The 21,361-nt window shown below is 39.8% G+C and overlaps 1 protein-coding gene across 3 annotated transcripts in view; it reads right to left on the minus strand.

Annotated features, from left to right (window-relative positions):
* Positions 1-19,192, minus strand: part of LOC122670543 (protein transport protein SEC31 homolog B-like) — a 35,733-nt gene extending 16,541 nt beyond the window's left edge. The window contains exons 1-18 of one of the 3 annotated variants that reach the window (XM_043867468.1): positions 18,676-19,192; positions 17,669-17,723; positions 17,410-17,532; positions 17,057-17,153; positions 16,874-16,910; positions 16,665-16,770; positions 16,508-16,565; positions 15,818-15,915; positions 15,582-15,701; positions 15,205-15,247; positions 8,436-8,557; positions 8,229-8,356; positions 7,563-8,115; positions 6,528-6,620; positions 5,911-6,096; positions 5,597-5,807; positions 4,808-4,923; positions 4,506-4,676 (exon numbers count right to left, since the gene is read on the minus strand). In XM_043867468.1, the coding sequence (XP_043723403.1) occupies positions 4,506-4,676; positions 4,808-4,923; positions 5,597-5,807; positions 5,911-6,096; positions 6,528-6,620; positions 7,563-8,115; positions 8,229-8,356; positions 8,436-8,557; positions 15,205-15,247; positions 15,582-15,701; positions 15,818-15,915; positions 16,508-16,565; positions 16,665-16,770; positions 16,874-16,910; positions 17,057-17,153; positions 17,410-17,532; positions 17,669-17,723; positions 18,676-18,992 (2,634 nt within the window). In that variant the 5' untranslated portion in view covers positions 18,993-19,192. Of the gene's footprint in view, positions 1-4,505; positions 4,677-4,807; positions 4,924-5,596; positions 5,808-5,910; positions 6,097-6,527; positions 6,621-7,562; positions 8,116-8,228; positions 8,357-8,435; positions 8,561-15,204; positions 15,248-15,581; positions 15,702-15,817; positions 15,916-16,507; positions 16,566-16,664; positions 16,771-16,873; positions 16,911-17,056; positions 17,154-17,409; positions 17,533-17,668; positions 17,724-18,675 lie in introns of all 3 variants that reach the window. The other 2 variants (XM_043867467.1, XM_043867466.1) reach the window with 2 other exon arrangements.
* Positions 19,193-21,361: the final 2,169 nt, after the last annotated feature.

Consider the following 21,361-nt stretch of genomic DNA (forward strand, 5'->3'; position numbering starts at 1 on the left):
ACGAATCTACTCATTGAAACAGGACGACAGCACTATTTCTGAGTACTACAGTGCGTTCCTTAGTCTTGTGGAAGAGTATGATCATTACAAAGACCTTCATTTGACCAACCCAGAGGATGAAGCCAAGCTGTATCTAACTCTTGAAAAAGAGCGTGTCTTCTCTTTGCTTGGTGGTTTGAACTCTGACTATGAGCCAGTTAGACTCCAGCTGTTGGGCCGGTCTCCCCTTCCCTCTCTTAGTGAAGTTTGTAGTTACTTACAGAGTGAAGAGACCAGGCGACTTACTATGGCACCACCACCAGCACCATCTGAGAGGTCAGCCCTCAATTCTAGTTCTGTTCGAGACACCCGTGGAGGTGGTAGAGGCCCAGGGCCTAACCGTGAGGAAGGTAGTACTGTGGAGACAGTTGGTGCCAGTGGAGTTGGGCGAGACAGATTTAAATGTGATCATTGTGGTCGCATTGGACACACCAAGGATAGGTGTTGGTCTCTCCATAGTCGTCCTCCTGGTATGCGTGGTCATGGTGGCTGTAGAGGGGGAGCACGGGCTCATTCCGCAGCGGCGACTGATGCTGATGCCCCACAGGATGACTCCACCTTTATGGATGCAGTGGTTCGCAGGGTTGTGTCACAGTTGAGCACATCTAATATGGTTGGATCCTCATCATCCTCAGCTTTGCAGGTCTCCACCTCAGCTTCCACTGCCGCCCAGTCTTGGGTCATTGACTCGGGTGCCACAGACCACATGACTGGTACGTCTCATTATTATGATTCCTATACCATTTTCTCTAGTAAGGACAAGGTTAGGGTAGCTGACGGCTCCCTTTCCTCCATATCTGGTAAGGGTAATATCCCTATGACATCATCTATTTCACTTTCTTCTTTTCTTCATGTCCCTAACCTTACTCTGAATCTTCTATCTGTGAGTCATCTGACTAAATCTCTCAACAACTGTGTCACATTTTTTCCTTCTCACTGTCTTTTTTAGGATTTGGTGATGAAGAGGATTATTGGTAGTGGACGCGAGGAGAAAGGCCTCTACTTTTTTTTATCCGTTTTTGCCCACAGCTCATTCCTATGTGTGTGGCCGAAACGATAGTAGTTTTGTGGATTCTGTTATGTTATGGCATCACCATCTTGGCCATCCATCTTTTGTTGTAATGAGGAAACAGTTGCCTCACTTATTTTCATCTATTGCCTCTTCTCATGTTTTTCAATGTGAAACCTGTATGTTTGCCAAACATTGTAGGTCTTCATATCCTTATCATGGTAATAAAACTGTTGCTCCTTTTCATATTGTGCATATTGATGTGTGGGGTCCTTCCCCTACTACTTCTTTATTTGGCTATCGTTACTTTGTGTCATTTGTTGATGATTTTTCACGTGCCACATGGACTGTTCTTTTGAAGCATAAGAGTGATGTTTGTGATGCCTTTCAGAATTTTTACCAAATGATTCTTACCCAATTTGAGACCCGCGTCAAAATTGTGCGTTCTGATAAAGGGGAAGAGTATATGTTTGGTGGCCTTCAAGCCTTCTTTACTACTCATGGCATTATCCATCAGTTAGCGTGTGTTGACACGCCCCAACAAAATGGGATTGCTGAGAGGAAAAATCACCATCTCCTAGAGGTCACCCGTAGTCTCTTGCTTGGCATGCATGTCCCCCAAACCTTCTGGTCTACGGCTCTTCTAACAGCCTCCTTTCTCATCAATCGTATGCCTACCAAGCTCCTTAACTACAAATCTCCCTTGGGCATCTTATCTCCCAAGGCCTCTGTTTTTTCTCTTCCTCCTAGAGTCTTTGGTTGTGTTTGTTATGTGCATGTTAACAAATCTGCTCGCACTAAACTTGATCCCAAAGCTCTTAAGTGTCTCTTTCTTGCGTACTCTTCTACTACCAAGGGGTACAGGTGTTATCATCCTTCTTCCCGCTGAAGTTTCATTTCCAAGGATGTTACCTTTCTTGAATTTGTCCCTTTCTTTGTTCTTTCTCAGCATCCTCTTCAGGGGGAGAATTATGGGAGTGAACAAGCTACTGATGATTTCTTCCTTTCTCCTATACCTAAATCTCTTTTTCTACTTGACATTGGAAAACACAGGACTGTAGATGTGGTTGAGATTAATGATCAACCAGGGGGGAATACAGATTTGGTTGTTGAAAGTGGTTCTGGTAAGGAGAAGGATTACCACATTACATACAAAAAAGGTGAAAGTTTACATAATACAAGAAAGAAGACCTACAGAGAGTCCTCTTCAGATCCAGATCCACATCTTGAGATTCATCCTTCTCAATCAGGTGACATTCCTTCTCCTCCATCTAATTTGGACCTTCCTATTGCTATTAGGAAAGGGAAAAGAACTTGTACTAATCCTATATCCCAATTTGTTTCCTATGATGCAATTTCTCCTACAGGACTTGCCTTTATTTTTACTCTTTTTACTGCTTCCATTCCCAAGAATGTCAATGATGTTATGTCTGGCCCAAAGTGGAGACAAGCCATGTCTGAGGAGATGATGGCACTTGAGAAGAATGGTACTTGGCAACTTGTTGACCACTTGACCTTCCCAAGGGACGTGTCCCAGTTGGATGCAGATGGGTCTACACAATCAAGTATAAATCTGATGGCAGTATTAAGAGATACAAAGCAAGGTTGGTGGCCAAGGGGTACAGTCAAGTCTATGGAATTCACTACCAGGAGACATTTGCCCTTGTGGCCAAGCATAATTCAATAAGAGTTCTTTTATCCTTAGCTGCCAACAAAGATTGGCCCTTATATCAGTTGGATGTGAAGAATGCCTTCCTTCATGGTGATTTGGAAGAGGAAGTGTACATGCAAACTCCACCAGACTTCAAGATGCCCTCAGCTGAAGGGAAAGTGTGTCTCCTTAAGAAGGCTCTATATGGTCTCAAACAGTCACCAAAAGCATGGTTTGAGCGCTTCCTACAGGCCATTCTGAAGAATGGATATTCCCAGAGCCAAGCTGATCATACTCTCTTTACCAAGCAGAGTAATGGTACTATCACAGCTCTCATTATCTATGTTGATGATATCGTGGTCATAGGAGATGATACAGCTGAGATAGGTAAATTGCTACCTGGCACAGCAATTTGAGATCAAAGATCTGGGTCCCTTGAAGTACTTCTTAGGAATAGAAGTATTAAGGACCAAGAAAGGGATCAACATATGTCAGAGGAGGTTTATTCTTGACCTGTTGACAGAGACAGGGATGTTAGGCTGCAAACTAGCTAGCTCTCCTATTGAGCAGAATCACAAACTAGGAGAAGATTGTGGCCCTCTCTTGTTGATGCAGGGAAGTATCAAAGGCTAGTGGGGAAACTTATCTATCTCTCTATGACTCGGCCAGATATCTCTTATGCAAAGGGAGTTGTCAGTCAATTCATGCATGCTCCCAAGAGTGGCCATTTAGATGCTGTGTATCGCATTCTAAGGTATTTGAAGTCCTCTCCAGGGAAAGGATTGTTGTATGCAAGGCACAACCACTTGAGAGTGGAAGGCTTCACAGATGCCGATTGGGCTGGTTCCATTACAGACAGGAGATCTACCTCCGGCTATTGTACCTTTGTGGGAAGTAACTTAGTCACATGGAGGAGCAAGAAACAGCATGTTGTGACCAGATCTAGTGCCGAGGCAGAATTTAGGGCTATGGCACATGGAGTGTGTGAGCTCATCTAGCTGAAAAGACTTGTTCAAGAACTGGGATTTGACACTGAAGGGCCCATGAGACTGTACTGTGACAACAAGGCTGCCATCAGTATTGCCCACAACCCTGTGCAACATGATCGGACTAAGCACATTGAGGTTGATAGGCATTTCATCAAGGAGAAGATAGACTCTGGCTGTATTTGTACTCCTTTTGTGAGGACTAGGGATCAGTTGGCAGATATCTTCACCAAAGCTCTTGGCTCTTCTCAGTTTAGCTCCTTCCTAAGCAAGCTGGGAATGCATGATATATATTCTCCAGCTTGAGGGGGAGTGTTAGAAGTCATGTAATAGGGGTAGTTTAGGAACTAGTCTATCACTAGTTGCCTTATTATGTAATTCTTCTATTTCTTCTTTATTTCCCTTTTACCTCCCTAGGGAGGTGGATGTAATTCCTATTAGTGATGATTAAATGAATATATGGTGAACGGAGAAGTCTCTCCATTCACAATCGTTACAGCCCAATACACTCTTCTCTCTTCTCTCTTGCTATCTTCTTCTTCCTCCAACCTCTTCCTTCTCTCTTCTTATTTCCTAAACCTATATTCTAACTTTGAGACCTGGTTTGATAGTTCTTGTTATTTCTTTATTCTGGCCTTTATTCAATACACCCTATGGTTCTACCTTGTGGACGGTTTTTGTGGTTATTTATTGCGGAACCTAAGAACCCATTACTTTTTCATTCAGCAAAAAAGTACATAACATTTGAATAATTGAGTAGACTCAACAGAAATTAAATTCTTGGCAAGATAATCCCTTACAGCCCAACAATGAGAAATACCTGTGGAGACTGAGGTGCTTGTGATGGGAGAAAGAAATGGGGGGATGGTGAAGGTTGATAAGGGGCAGGAGTCACATATCCTCCCCCATATGAAGTGCCAAAAGGCTGTTGATAATTTTCACCACAAGGACTACCAGGAATGCCTTGCTGCAGTTGTGACTGAGGTTTTTCCTGTGAAGAAGAAAATGAAACAACAGGAAGTCTTACAAACCAGGCCACTTGCACCAAGGAAGTGCATCCTTCACCGAGATCTTTTTCAATAAGATATCAAATATTAAAAGCAGTCTTGACGGAAAAAAAACCTGGTAATAATGTTGAGATCCATCAACTGCACCAAAACCAGATTGATCAGTGGAATATAGAGGTTCAGATTGCAATTGAGAATTGTCAAAAGGCAGACTTTTGGGGATTTCTCTCTCTGCAACATTAAAAATAAAAAATCATCAAACTGAGAATGTAGGTGATGCATACATGCATTGAGTCCAGTAGTAAAAATCCATTCTACTCTACATGAAAACATCAAGAATAGAATATTTCCCTATGTTAAAGTGGAGCCTGGCATAAGTGTGTGGATTTTTTTTTTAATAGTTGGAAGCCATATGACCACTGACTCTTAGCTATGGGAACTTGGCTAATATAGATCAGCCAACAGGGTAATGGTACATCAACAGATAATATGTAGCAATAATATACAACTTGGGCAACTCATACATTATTGGCATTCATTAAAGACAAGCACAGATGGGGTTTTCACTCGCAACACATTCATTTTGTAGCATGATCATGCTTGATGCTACATCAAAATAATCAGTCGTAAGCATGGGTAGCAGGAAATTATGTAAACAAAGCTTTTAGGACACCAAAAATGCATTGACATATCCTAGACTTCGATAAAATCATTGCCAAACAAGCTCTCACCTTCAAATATTTAACAAGTTGAAAAAAAAAAATCTTATGAGGGGCTGACACCTCATCTACAACTTAATGCAGGTCAGAATTTTCCTTAACAGATACTTATTAACACCAATATACATGTGCAGAAGTTTTTATAAACAGTATGTAAACAATAGAGAATCAAAAGAATAATTCACCTTCCGCAGAGAGAGTTATACGATCCCGTAGGATAGCAAGCTCATGAGATGAATCTGCAGACCCTAAAAGTTTTAAATATTCCATTGCTGTTAGTAGAAGCCCTTGACTTGCTAGTAGCTCAGCATAGTTCTCCACAAGCTTGGACAAAGATGCACTAAATCGCTTCTGTCCAGTCGCCAAAGCAAGGATAATAGTCTTTTCCATTAAATCCTACCCACATAAATGAAAGATGCCAATCTTCAACCTGGGTTTTAAAATAATAATAACAGTAAGGAAAAAAAAATTTAGATGAACTTCTGATTACAACATCCACCTGGAGAAGGTCAACATAGGGTCTCCCTTCATGCTCAGCCTTCAAATTCCGTGACCAAATTTCAACTGTTTTGTCAATATTTCCAGCACAGATATAGCAGAGAGTTGCAGCTAATGTGTTTCCTGAAAGCATAAGTCTTGAAGCAAGAGTATCACAGAGCAGAGTCCAATCCTCTCCCTGTGCAAACTGTAAAAGATCATGGTAAAAGGGGATAAGATATCATAGGAAAGTACAGTAACTTCCAGTCTCATTGCTGCAGATATCAATTTTTTTTATTAGCAGCAGAATAATCTCATTTTAGAGGGCACATCAAGAATGAATCAGTTAAAATGCACCAACAGAGGGTAATAACCAATACCATATTGAATACAGCATTTGGGTCCCTCATTTCACTGTAAGGGATCTTTTTAATCATCTACATCTAAAGGCACAAGACAAAAAGGCGATATAGAGCAGAGCAATTGTTTCAGATGGCCTATGATAACAGCATAGGCTCTAGGGAAGTTAAAGGTAATAGATATCATGCATTGCATAGAAAGATAACAAGATCATTTGACCAAAATTTAATTCAGAATTAAACATAACGATGAAAGTCCAAAACAAATTAAATAACTTACAGTGCAAAGAAGAGCAAGTGTTTCCTTCCATGTAGTCAATGGCCTGGTGTTCACAAGGCTCTTTAGATCATTGCTCACCATTGCAGACACAACCTGCACAAAGATAGAACCGTCTCAGTTTTACACAAAAAAGGAAAAGGAAACAAAATAGTAGAGAAAAGCATGACGAATCCATGTTCACTACATGTCCCACCATTGTAGTCAAGGCAGCTAAGCCATCTGGGTATTTTGATCTTCCAAGTTGAGTAAGAAACTAGAGAACCAAAATCGATAGGAAGTATAACTATTGACACACCGGAGGAGGAGGACATTATCTCCATCCTCTAATGTAAGAAATAATAAAAACTGTATTTTTGAAACTAAAAGTAACCATTTTCTTTTCACCATTTTGTCAAAAGACAAATTAGCAGCCATCATGTTTCCCATTTTCATTATAATATCTGAGCTAAAGACAGGAAGGATGAAAAATTCATACTCCATTGGACCATGCAACCACAACTCAAGTTAATGATATTTATCCAGTGTCATATTAATATTCTTTTGCTTATTTAGGTGATTAAATGCTAACACAAATTAATGAAGGCAAGACTATTTGGGTTTCATAGGTCTATGAACAGCACTAAAATACATGCCAGTCATGCTTTCAAGATTGTCAAAAGCACCAAAGAGGAAGATTATTCAGATTTTACAGGAGGTGTTGGGTGGCAGTGGAGGGAGTAAAAATGTAAAATTACTTAATTATCTTATTCCCAAACTAGAAAGGTAAATAGATTAACATAATTCTTTCCTAATAATTTAAATAAAAGACAAAGGTTAGGAGGTGACTAGCAACTAGTCAACCTGGTGAACACCAAGTAGCAATAGGATATATGTCAACTAGCTGTTCCTAATGGATTCAGTTCAGTGGGCCAGTCAAGTAAATTAATGAGACATTTCCAGGATGGTGCATTAACTGCACCACTCCCACATTGCTTTTAACATGAGACAAGATTTGCTTTGATGTTTCAAGACAAAAAAGATTGAAATTACATGGACCTTCATGTAAGATGAGTGACTCTTTTTCAGGTATTGATCACGTGTGCTTTCCCACAAAGCAGCACCACCCACATGAGCGATAACTAAAGCATCAGCCATTCTATTTGCAGATACGCACAGTGCAACAGCTCCCTTATAGTCTCCAACAACCAAAGCACGTTGAATGCTATCCTCAAATGAGGAATCAGCCCCCTCTCTGGTTCCATCCAATTCTTGTAGGGATTGCTCAACATTACTCACAGCACCACCATCACCCTCGAAGTGACTAGCTGGAGGTGAAAGAGATGAATCTGCTGTAGGGCTTTGAAGATTGTTAAAAAAATCTTCCCCATTATCAGTGGGTAAGAAACTGAGTTCTTTATCTCCAGCAAATTTATTTGTTCCTTCATTAAGACTGAGCGTATTTATATCCTGGGAAAGCTCCTCTTGTGCACTATCATTTTCCTCGGTGAATACATTGAATCCTAGGTGGTTGAGTAGCTTTGTCCTTGCGGTCCCCTCATCTTCAAACATAACCTTCAAGAAGCCCCATGTTTCTTTATCATCCACAGATCTAATCACAATAACCAGGCAGAAGAAAAAAATTACAATCCAATAAGTTGAATAAATTTCTGCTTGAAATGTAGGGAAAATGCCACTAACAGATCTTTTTTATAGATAACCTACTCAGACTCCAGAGATCTTTTTTCACATAAAAGCCGCAAGGAAGATTTTTCCCCATTTTGAATTGCAGCTTCAAATTCAGTCGAGCGGCTCACTAAACTGAGTTCAGTAACCAAGCTATGCACATAAACCTGGGAAAAGAAGTAGAAGAAATTGACAAACAACATAATGAAAGGAGCAAAGCACCAGAGCAACACAAGAGAGAGCTACCAAAGAATTTCCAGTTGGAGCACCGGCAGGTGATAAATTAGGGTTGAATGAAACAAGCTTGCCACCAAAACCAAAAGAAGCTCCCACTGGACGTGTCAACCACTTTGGAGCTCTCAAGGGTGCTGCAGTTGAAGATGAAGATGTCAATGAAGGTTCATTAAGGTCCCAAAAAAGAGCAGGATGCCATACATCAAAACAAATGAAAATAAAGCATAAGTATGTGAAATCATATCCATAGAATAAGAACCAAAGCAAGGAGGTGCCTTTTGGTGAGATAGTAGAGGTGCTGGGAGATTGCAACATAAACAAAATTAATTTATCAACAACCTGTGGCACATCATACTTCAAAATATAAGATGAAGAATTCAAAGATACATGTACCAGGTACAACCTACTGCTGTAGACATCTAAAATGGACCATCAGAAAACCTATCCCAGATACCATAAAAGAGAATATATCACTTGCCAAAAGAAAGTTTGACATGCTACAGAGACTATAAATTTGACATTGAAGCAACAGAAAGTACAACATTTTATAGCATTTAAATTACATTAAACAGAGTTGTGATGGATCCAGTTTACTAATCCACTACATATGTGCATTATAACATTTACCATATGGTCATCAAACCTAGAGGTGCCTAAAGCAACCACCAAGTCAGAACTTGCTTTAGATGAAATTTCAGATATAGTGTCCATGCTCCACAGAGAACTATCAAAGGTCCAGTTCAAGAATTTAATACACAAACATATCTAACCACTGATGATCATCTCCATACTTCATGGCAGTTTTGCCACCTTTATCCTCCAAGATTAGGTTAACAGAAGAGTTGAGATAAATACTTCAATATGCTTCACCTCCTTGGTCACCCAAGCATGAATACTTTCTCTCCAACAAGGAACACCAGGGCAAAGTCTTTATGCCACCTAGGGAACATCTCATTTACTTGGAGTTCAAGATCAGCAAACTCCTTAGCTAATTTTCTAGCCAAGGGTCAGGTTGAGAGGAAATTTATGTATGTAGGGCCATATCCAATGGTTTGAAGTGAGGCAAATTTTGTTTTGACAAATGGCCATCTCTTGGTGAGTTTTGTGGATGATGTATATACTGATCTTGTACATTCTCCTCTTTTTCTGGCTTAGGCCTATAAAAGTTGTTGCTTCAGAAATAAATAATTAGAAAAAGGGTTTCCAGGTAAGACATGAGGATGATCACTAGGTGTTTCCTCCAAAGACAAATCTTGAGCTCCTTACCTCCACCCACTGCACCCATTTTGAGTTCCGATTCCTGTGGTATCTTCCCAATTTCTGAAGTCAATAGAGGTCTCTCCTCCTTGACCGGATCCAACACCCAAACTACATCCTCAACTTGAATTCTAAGTTAAAGCTCCATTGAATTTAAATTTCTACCTAAGAAACCCGATAGGAGTTTCTTCATGCAACAGGGGATCAGGCACTCATTGGAGGTGCTAAAATTGTAATTTGAGTGTTTTCTCAGGTTGGGAGTCTAGTAGGAGTTGGAAAAGATTTAGTCCATATAATGATGGGGGGTCATGGTAGAGTCTATAGAACAAACAGATCCAATAATTGATGGCTGAACCTGAGTTGCTGGATCACAATTCATTGCCTTGACTCCCCTGGTTACGTCCACCATGAGGTTCCCGCCACTGCGGGGTCTGGGGAGGGTCATAATGTCGCAACCTTACCCTTGTTTTAACAGAGAGGCTGTTTCCAGACTCGAACCCCTATAGAATGCTACTATTAAATATTAATGCAGTCGAATAGAAGTATTTTCCTATATGAAAGTCACAAGCCCATTCTTGTGTTTCTCCAAACTAGGGGAAGCAAAGCTTCAACAAGCAAATATATGCTCCCTCGCAAAGCGTCAAACACAGAAGTCAGGCTGTTCACTTCATTAATTTGACTCCACTTTCACGTTTCACAGGCTAGCCATCATTCTATATTAGAAAGGGCACGCAAAGCCTGAAGGCTGCTAACCCAAGGGGGCAGAACGAGTAGAGCGCCTGGCAAGCATACCAACTGTAGTCAAAACTCAAAAACACATTTTCCTTTCAGATAACACAGACGTTAGGCCATCCTTGGCCCGTCATTGATGCAAATATGTCACTTAAAGGGATTATTTTATTGGAAATAAGCCTTGGGTTGGGTTATGTAGGTGTTGATCCCATGGGTTTTCTTGGTAATGGACCTAAAATATGGGTAGAAAGTAGGAAAACAATAGTTACTTCATTAGTTTAGTTAGAGTCCTGTTTTGAGTCAGTTTCTTTCATTATTTTAGTTTCCTAGTGAGTTTTTTTTTTTTGGTAAATGAATATATTACCGAACCCCAAGAGAGGGAAGGGAAAGGGGAGCCAATATACAAGAGAAGAAAAAAAAACGGGGAGGAGAGGGGGAGGGGGATGGAGCGGCCAGCCAGCCTACACAGAGGAGGGAGGCCGCAAGAGGGCGATATCAAGGCCGCAAAAAGTCAAAATATGCCTGTTCCTAGTCAGTTTATGTTACCTTATTAGTTAAGGATTGGATTAAGCCTTTCCTTTATAGTGTTTGAGTCTGTTTTAAGTCTTCTATATTAGTTTGTAAGGGGCTACAGCCTTGTGCATGAATTTTGATTAATGAGATTTAGGCTTGAGCTTTTTCTTTATTCTGTGAGATTTAGATGACTGTTAGATGTGGTGCTATATGGTGGAATACCATTAATGGCTGGTGGGGTTCCAGTCGAAGCTAGTTGGGATGCTTAGTCATATCTTCTTCTTCTTCTATCTTCTTCTCCATCAATACTCGAGTAAGTAATCCTTTGTTTTCTGCAATTCTGCCATTGTTGCTGCCTGTGATTCGTCAGTCTTATCCCTGCTAGGATTGCTGAGTTTGAAGGTGAATCTCTACTCTGATTCATGTTCATTTTCGTCTCCATATTGTCGACTATCAAAACCTGTTTTTAATTTCTTATTCTGTTGGCAAACTAGAACAGTCCTATTCATACTAAGATTGCTTGATTGTGGGAATTTTATGATGCTGATTTCGAATCTGTTTACAGAGTTCTGCGATTGAGAATTTTCTTTATCATCTCCTGTTTTCAATTTCAGATTCTACCAAGTAGTTGATACAGTGTTCTAGGCTCTCAATTTGCCGAAATTGACACCTGTTATTGTTGATCTGATTCTACTGAATTTAATAACATAACTTCAATTTAGCATCGTGATTAATATTCTACAACCTGATCTTTCATCAGAATCTTATTTTGACTGTTTTGCTCCTTTCCTAGTTACAATAGGAATCCTTCATTAAACCAGATCTACCCTTTGGATTAACCTGGGATTTTCAGCAAGAGTTTCCTTCACTAATAGGAGAACTCGACCTGAATTTCAGGTCCTTCTGAATGCTAGATCTTGTTCTATGATTGATGTAGATCACAAGTCCATATGTACCTGCAGGAACAAACCCCAAAACCAGCCCAGCAAGGTTGTGGGATTCGACTGCTGTGAGAGGCAGCCTGATTTAATGATGTGGCAAGTTTTTGTTGGTTCGATGGAGCATCACCTAAGGCAGCCCCAGCCCAGAGAGAAGCATGAAGAAGAGAAGGGACCAAGACAGAAATTTTTTAAAAAAAATGTTCACATGAACAGTACCCAAGTTACTGTTCACGTGAACAGTGATTTAGGAACTGATATGGAAAGCCGGTGTGAAGATTAGCTGCTGGATGTTGGTGGAATATTCTATTAGAAACTGCTATTGACCTTAGTTTCTATTTTTGTAATAGTTTCTTAAATTTCAAGTCTAGGTATCTAGTAGTTTCAAATTTTGTTTCTTTTTAGTAGTTACTATATTTACTAGTTTCTAATTTTGTTCCTTGCATGTTGGCTGAACTATAAAGCCTAGTTTCTATTTTCATTAGGTTTCTATTTTTGGAAGTTAATATTTTCTAATTTTGTAAGCTGACCTATTCCATTAAATAGGCAGCCCCTCTTGCAATAGAAACAGATTTTGGAGAATAGGATTTTCAGGCCATGTTCCCATTGTTTATGGGAGAATATCCTTGTTTCAACAGTTGGGATAGCTGTGGATGAGAGACCCAGGCTGACAAAGCCATCCCCTACCCTCCCTTCTTCTCTTCTCTATATCCTCTTCTTCTTCTTCTTATCCTTTTCTATGTTCTTCATATGTGAACAGAAAGGGGGGGGTGTAGACACTGAATTTTGTCACCCCCCGGCGATGATGCCAACAGGACACGGACAGACATCGGTATCTCTCTCAAGAAGGACTCTTGTCCCTACATTTAAGCTAAATCACCCTAACATCACTAAAATGAGGGGGACCACACTGTCCACGGTGTCGTGGACAGTGTCCCACGGCCCTGTGGAGGTCCCCACGGCAATGGTGTACGGAACCACGCCGCCGCGGAGCGCTACGACGTCAGCAGGCTGACGTCATCCACGACGCCGTGGTTGTCCTCCACGGCGCCGTGGAGGACCTATCCAGCCCTATAAATAGGAAGGTCCCCCTCCCCTCATTTCATGGATTCTAGGCCTAGGGAGACCCTCCCAGTCCGATTTTTGCCCTCTTTCAAGCCTTTGTGAGTGGGTTTTGAGTAGTATTCTGAGTTGTGGGTAGATCCATCGATTACCCGCTTGAGTGAAGAGCGTTCACCTCCTAGTCAAGATGTTATTCCTTTCGCATACGGATAACTAAAGCCTCCTTTTATAGCCGTTATTCTGTCTGTATACAGCTAACGAGAATCCCTTATACAGCCGTTGCTCTGCCCGAAGTCTGAGTAACGAAACCCATCTCATATAGTCTTTACTCTGTCTGACAAGAGAGAGGCAAACCAATCGTCCATCTCCACCTGAGCCGTGGGACATCACATATTTCGTATTTGGTACACTTTCATTTATTTCTTGTATTTCTCGACTGATATCTGTCTCTTTCCTTTTTATTATTTTTGGCATAATGTAGACAATTAAAGTAACTCACTTTAGTGTACATAGTAAATGATTTTTCTTTCTTTGTCATGATTAGTGCATCATAACTTAGTCTTGCATGTTGGTATAGGATATATCATTAAGGGAGAATATTCGAAAACAAGCATCTAGTAGAAAGACCGGTTTATCCGGGCGAGGTGGGTGCCTAACATCTTCCCACTCTCGTAACCTGACTACTTACCCTGAATCTCTGACCAGACCATATGGAATCACGTAGCCCTTTCCGTTAATCCCGAATGGGGCTACACACATTGGGTCCTAGGCCCTAATCCTAGGTGGCGACTCCATTTCTTTATGAAGTATGATCCCAATCCCCCTGATGATATGTCGGAACGATATGCCGTTATTCATTAAAGCCAATCCTTGTCGCCATAAGGCTGAGGAACCCTCATCCCGAGGACCATGGTACTTACAGGGGGAAAAAAAGCAATAAAAATTTTTCAGTTATTTAATTTGTTCATCCTTATTGTGTTGATCCTGGCTGCAATCAATCTCCAGCTGGTTTCCCTGGTTTGAGGTCGACTTTTGCATTAATGCTATTTTGTTCAAAAACTACTTGCTAATCTCTCTGTTTTCAGTCCTGTTTTGGTACCATTTTAGTCCTTCAAATCAGTACTACATTAGTCATCTCCATACAACAGCGAAAAGGTGGCTTTTATTAGCAAGATTGAAACCCCTAGTTTGCAAGGTGTTCAGGGTAAGGACCTTTATTAGAGACAAGCTCATGGAGAAACCTGAACTCACAGGAGGCTTTTGGAATCCAGATCACAGCTCTAAACCAGCATGAAGTGAAGACTGAAGATTCATAATACAATTTAAAGAGATGACATTTCTTCAGCATCATTCTTCCATATTTTACAATCAGGTGAGATTCAACCTACTGTAACACCATAAATTATCCAATTTCCAATCCATGAGATTTCTTCCGAACACCAAATTCCAACTGGTGTTCCCACTAGAGATTTCAATGTATCACTATAACACAAAATCTCCCTCCAAAACACAAGTATATAAACCCCAAAGCGGAGCTTAGTTGGCAAGAACCAACACCTCACAATTAAGAGGTCATGAGTTCAACTCTCCTTGGGGCCCACCTATCCCCCAAAAAAAAAAAACAATGGACATACAAAAACATGAGTCCTATCACCAACCAAAATATCCTCCCTAAGCTGCCTTGGACCCCTTCATAAGTTATAGAAGACAGAAAACAGTCCACATTCTCATTATATTCTTCCAAACAACCAGTTCATGAGAACAGAAAATCTTGAAGGGTCCCAGCCTCTTTCCTCCCTACTACGTGAAGTCTTTATTATTATACTCTTACCTGCTGCACCACTCTCTCTATTATTTATTCAATAAACTTCTTTGCAGAGTAAATGAGAACAGGGGGAAAAATAAAGATATCCATGATCTAGCTTTTCCCGAACTACTTGTTTAAACAACAAGCTGTAATGCCATTCTGTCAATAAGAATGGGATCCACAAGAATGTATTGCTTAAGGTGATTTAAGATACCATTGCCAAACACCATTTTGTTCTTGTTCCCTCTTTTTTGCATTTATCCTATATATCCCTTCTTCCTTTTAAAACAAAATATACTCATTACAGATAGAAAAGTGTATACTAAATTCAATGGGGATGACCAGATCAATTGATGCAGGGAAGCAAGATTATCAAAAGTAGAAGCGGCTGACAGTTGAATTGCAATGACGTTCAATTAAGGGGGAGGGAGGAACTGAATATTTAAGATCCTTATCAGCTCAGAAAACATACTCATGCCAAACACACCCTCTCCAGCAGCATATTTGCTGCAAGCCTGCACAATGAAAAATAAATATGGATAAATGACAAGAATGTCGTTAACAGTGAAAAGACCATTCTAACAGGCTAAACCAAAGATGGTCTTTCGTATTAGGTTGACAATCGATAGCATACATCATAATAAAGAACACTAATGATGTTATCCTGACTGGAGCACTTTGAAAGAAAATTGAATAAAAAAGCAGATTCTGATTGACAAATTATAAAGAGTTTATTCATTTCAGCAAAGTAAAAAACCGAACTCCACAGAGGTCCCAAATGTAAAGAAAACACTCTGAATGTACAAGCAAAGAATCTAATGGATCCGTGATTAGACATTTTCCACCAACCTCAATGTTGTAGATGCCAATTTTTCCATCGAATGATGAAGCTGATATGACTCCTGGTATCTTTGGGTACCAGTGAATATCAAAATTCCAGTTGGTGCCAGCTGGCAACTCACAGACAATCTGAACCATTTGAAAACGAAAGCAATGATGAGAAGTTAGAAGGCAACTGGATAATGGAAAAGTGCGTAACTGGCACGAGATGAAAACTTTAACAAAAGTACAAAACAGTTTCCTACCTCTCCCGTAGACGTGTCCCAGCAAACATTTCGATTATCTTTGGCACAAGTAAGCAAATAGGCACTGTCACTAGGACACCAAGACATTGCAATTACACCTGTGTAGAAGATAGAAACAAGCAAAGAGGAAATAAATGTCAAAATGCATAACAATACTAAAAATTGAAGGTTTCATATTAACATCTAAACGAAGTGATGGCAAAAATTCGGCAACAGTAATCAGTGAAATGTTTAGGGAGTATTGGGTTCAAGCAAAACACGTAGCAGGCATAAAACATGGAAGCCCAGAAAAACAAAAAAAAACAAAAAAACAAGTGAAAGCTTTAGCTGAATTTTGCAAAAATCCTGCTGTCAAATTTTCAGCAGACAATTCATAAATAAGTTTTAGAAAACTGAATTGGAATGAAACGTAATTCAAGATAATCAACAGAACACAGCATCTAGTGGATGGGTAACAAAGAAACTTATTGAAAAGTTTATCTCAAACCAGTTAACTAAAGAAACATCACAAGTTACTGTTGTACCAAAAAAAAAAAACAAAACAAAACAAAGACGAAGAGGTCCCAACTCCATATTATGAACCACCTTTAAAACATAACTAAATGAAGCAGTTATCAAGCTGGCCCCAAAAAGTTAATCTATTTATGAGGGGGAGGGGAAAAAGAATCACTATCAAGGAAGGTTTCCAACCTCGAGTGTGGCCCACAAACTCTTTCAAAGGTGACATTGAGTTCCGCATGTCCCAAAGCTGTCACACGCATCATAGAAATTACAAAAACTAGCACAGAGGATCATTCAGAGTAAAGAATATTTTAAACAAAACCATTAAATGCAAAAAACATCATACTCTTAAAGAAGGTAAACTATCGTCATCAGATGCAACAATAAGCTGGGTTGCAACATCAGGATTCCACTGTAACACAGAAGCTCGCCTTCTATTTGAATCTGACAAACTGCCAGAGAACACAAAAGTGACATCAACATGTCAAATCACACATATAGATCTACAATTTGAAAGTCCATACAACACTTCATGATCAACACAAAGCAACTCACTTTATCACTGGCTTCTGCCGCCGTAAATCCCAAACCGCTAGAAAACGCAGAAATTCACAAATTCAGATTAAAAAGGGGGGAAATATATATGCATCAGCATACATGAAAATAAAAGAGAATAGATCTTCCCTTTCTTTTTTGAAGTTTAAAATATAAGTGACATGGCTCATATCCTTCCCTTACCTGTCATTCCATTATATGAAGTGGATGCTAATATAGGCTGAACCTTGTGATTCCATGATAAGTAAGAAACTTCACCTTGCGCACCAGATCCAACATTCTGGCAAAGTTTGCACAAACTAAGTTAAATACGGCACACATCTTGCAGAAATATGCTTGCAAGCAACAAGGGACAAACGATCAACAACTTATATATAATCGAAAGTACCTATAGTACATGTAGAGCGTGTAAGAAACACATACATATAAACTACATGCCTCCATAGATACTCAAAAAACTAAGCACAAATAACACTTACAAGTATTTATGTTGGGGTTATAAGCATGTGCTAGAGGCAAATATGATGCCTACATACCTTGAGAGGTGGGTAGTGAGTGGGTTCTACTGGATTAGCTAGATCCCAGATGCATATTTCACCTTCGTCAGCCCCAGAAGCTAGTAGATTTGTTGAGATACTACCAAACTCCAAACCACGGACCTGTATTTAAGCAAAACTTGAGGACTAATTGAGGGTGCTAGATAAAAGAAAGCATCAATTAGGAAACAGGGGGGGGGGGGGGGGAAGCCATTATAGCCAGTATAGAGAGGATAAATGTATATAGGAGGAAACTCACAGGTCCAGTATGCTTATTAAGACGTCCAATGAGGGCACCTTCGATTTCCTCTGAACTGCAGGTAATTTATGATCTTCGTCATAAAATATAATTAAGGTCTTAATCTACTTTTGGTGATGTCAATGATGCAGAAGGCATGCAACTAAATAAACCATTTATTTAAGACAAACAAATAGGTCAATCCAGTTTGGCAGAGCCCAATCAATACACCACCCTACCCCTGAATTTTTATCCTCTCCTGTTACTGCACGGTGCAGTACTGCATACGGGCACGCTGCAGAGGCCATGTGGCACAGCGGGCCCCGCATGGTGCACATGGCCTCTGCAGCCGCCGCACGATGCATTACTGCACCATGCAGTAACGGGAGAGGATAACGATTCCCCTACCCCTACCCAAAAAATGAAGAAATTTGGACTTTTAATGAGGTTCTTCTGTTAAGATTTTTTATAATAATTGGCATTTACCAAAACACACTAATTCTTTATCAATTTGCAAATTGCAGTTTTGTTTTTGCTGGCATGCCATTTCCGAGCACATATCAAGGAGGAGAACGAAATAGCTTTGGGCCGCATTTGCCCACCAGAAAATAAATACAAGAAAGGGTAACATTGAAACATATAATCCAGGAAACTAAGAAAATAAACTGAAAAATATCCATCATGTTGGAGGGGAAGATCCCCAGGCAAAAAGATAAGAAGAATAAGCGTAGGTGCGAGAGGGTAAATGCCAATGAGAAACGAGAGCCACCGTGAACAATATGATGCCCGTGATCCCATTGAAAAAAACAAATAAAAATGGATTAAATTTGTTTAAGAAAAACGCACAACTATAATTCCAATATGCCACAAATGAGGAAAACCAAGGTGTCTGTGAATTGCCAATTCTACTGAATCCTAAAAACCGGTGGTGGCCATAGAAATGATCCGAATTGTTGGGACAATGATGTCGATGTTATATAACAGGTGAACCAAGTTTAATTCAATCAAAGAGAGGAAGTCATAAGTACCTGATTAGAGTCTGTGGATTCCAAATATCAATACCACCATCTGCAAGGCCTCCAGCAATGATACCAAGAGGCAATTCTTGACTTCCGGATCCAGTCTTACTCCAAGAAAGCCGATGGAAGCGTTCACTGCTAGGGTACTCACCAACAACAGGTAGCTCCTTATCATCCGACTGGAAATCAAGCTTGAAGATTTCAAGAATGGCAGAAGAACTAAAGGACAGATCTACAGCCCCGGCCATGGTTCCAGCCGCAAGGTAAGGTGAGTCAGGGGAGAAGGCGAGGGACGCCGATCTGTTGACGCCCTTAATGCACGCCATTGCTCGAAAGCTTAACGTCAGTTAGGTCCTAAGATTCGTACCTCCTTTGTAAGAGCCAATTTGGCACAGATCTATAGAATCGAAAACACTGCTTTAATCGTGGCAGAACCTATAGTTTCTTCCGTTCTGGTTATCTTTCTTCTTCCTCTTCTTCTTCTTCTGTGAATCAAAAAAATGGGATCACAGAGAGAGAGAAAAAAAACAAAAAAAAAAACAGAAATGAATTCACCGCTTCTCTCTCCTCTTCCGTATTTCCTAAATTACCCCTAATGACAGAATTCGTCCAATAATTTTCGTTCTCTTTGAATCGAATTTTCCTTGTGCCATGAGTGAATGGAGGGGCTTCAGATGTGCGCAATAGGGTATTCTAATAAGGGGAAATAGTTTTCTGAACGGAAGTATGGCCTACCCAGCACTCTCATGTGTTTCTCTTCCATTCTTATGTAAAAAGATATTTCTATCCATTTATTTTAAGGAGGAGAGAGATAGACACATGGGAGTGCTGGCGTTGGCCACATTCCCCACAGAGATCTTTTATACTTTTTTTTTTTGGGGTTTTTGTCAAATGCTCCTTTGGAAATGCCCGTTTGTCCAAATGCCCCCTTGAAACTTTTCTAATCCTAAACTCCCTTGTATTTTCAATAAATTGTAGCATTTTGGTCCTGTCCGTTAATTTGGGACGTTAAACATTAGTTTTAGGGTATATAATGACCAAAATGCCCTTGTGACAAAAACCAAAAAAATTTAAAATGTAAAGTGACCAAATTGCCCTCATTTTCCCCAAATGGTTTAGGGATTGAAATTGAAAATCAAACCCTAAATCAAACCTCCAAAATTGAAGTTGCAGTGAAGAAATCCACTATCTTTTCTATCCGAAGTTTCAGAAATCAATAGCAAAAGAGTTTCTCCTAGCAAAATGCTCACCCAAATCGAGTTTAAAAGCTAAACCTGAAATCAAACTTAACTCTATTAAAAGAAAAACCATAAGAACTAAGATTGCCCCAAATCTCTGCCCTTGTTCTTGGAAAGGCTCTCCCACTTTGAATATATAAGATGAAAATTTAAGAAAAAAAACTTCGAAAGTCAGTCTTCGCATGGACCTTCTTTGTTTGATTTACATCTTACAAAGGGAAGGGATGTGGTTCGCCACTTCACCATGCCTCTATCTATTTTGGGAAATCTTAGCATTCAATGTCGAGGCGTGACTTTTACGGTGGTTCAGCTGCCGCCAGTGGTGATGGTGGTATTATGACAGAACCAAGGAGACGGAAAAGTTGCCGGCAATTGGTCCATCGAAGGGTATGGAAAATTGAAAGGCCTTTCTTTTTCCGTTGAACACTTCTTATTAACCATTAAAGGGTTTGTGTTGAGCTTTCTATGAGGGTTTTGATGGATTTCTCGATTGGGATTTGAGCCCTTTTGACTTTAATCGACACCGACACAAAAATACCCTGCTGGATTTCCTAAATCCGATTGTATATGCCATACGAAGTTACTGTAATTCTTGCAGGATTTTGGTTCTAAAATTGGGCTAACAAAGTAAAGAAAAAAGGGAAAAAGAAATTGAAACTCTTTTCGTTATCTTCTGGAGATTTTTTTTTGGAAACTTTCTTCACTGCAACTTCAATTTTGGAGGTTAAATTTTAGGGTTCATCTTCCCCAAATGGTTTAGGGTTTGAAAATCAAACCCTAACCATTTGGGGAAGATGAGGGCAATTTGGTCACTTTACATTTTAATTTTTGTTAGTTTTTTTATCACAAGGGCATTTTGGTCATTACATACCCTAAAATTAACGTTTAATGTCCCAAATTAACGGACAGCACCAAAATGCTACAATTTATTGAAAATAGGGGAGAGTTTAGGATTAGAAAATTTTCAAGGGGGCATTTGGACAAACGGGCATTTCCAGGGGGCATTTGACAAAAACCCTTTTTTTTTAATTTTATGGAAGAGATCTTTTATACTTAAACCCTGTAGGGGTTTGTGAACCATAAGTGCTTATGAATGAGATTGATGATTTTTTTTTTTTTGGTGAAAGAGTGAGATTGATGATAGAGTCAAGTGGGTCCCTCACTTTTGTTTTGGTGTAACAGGTCAATAACAAAGATAGACTTTTACCTGAATTTTGAATGTTTTTTGAAGGCAACCAAGGGTAAGGAGAGAATCCTCTTTATAAGTGATTTTATGCTATGATTGGATTCTTGGAATAATGACTCATTAACTCCAAGTCCCTACTAACGAAGGGCTGATTTATCCTTTTTGGATTAAATCAAAGGGGTCAGATCTGTGGTTGAAGAGATTCTCTCTTCACCATAGATGGTAAAATATTCGATCCTTTTTCCAATTATTAATTGGCAAGAAAATATCA

The sequence above is a fragment of the Telopea speciosissima genome, chromosome 8 (genome assembly GCF_018873765.1).
Source record: "Telopea speciosissima isolate NSW1024214 ecotype Mountain lineage chromosome 8, Tspe_v1, whole genome shotgun sequence".
NCBI lineage: Eukaryota > Viridiplantae > Streptophyta > Magnoliopsida > Proteales > Proteaceae > Telopea > Telopea speciosissima.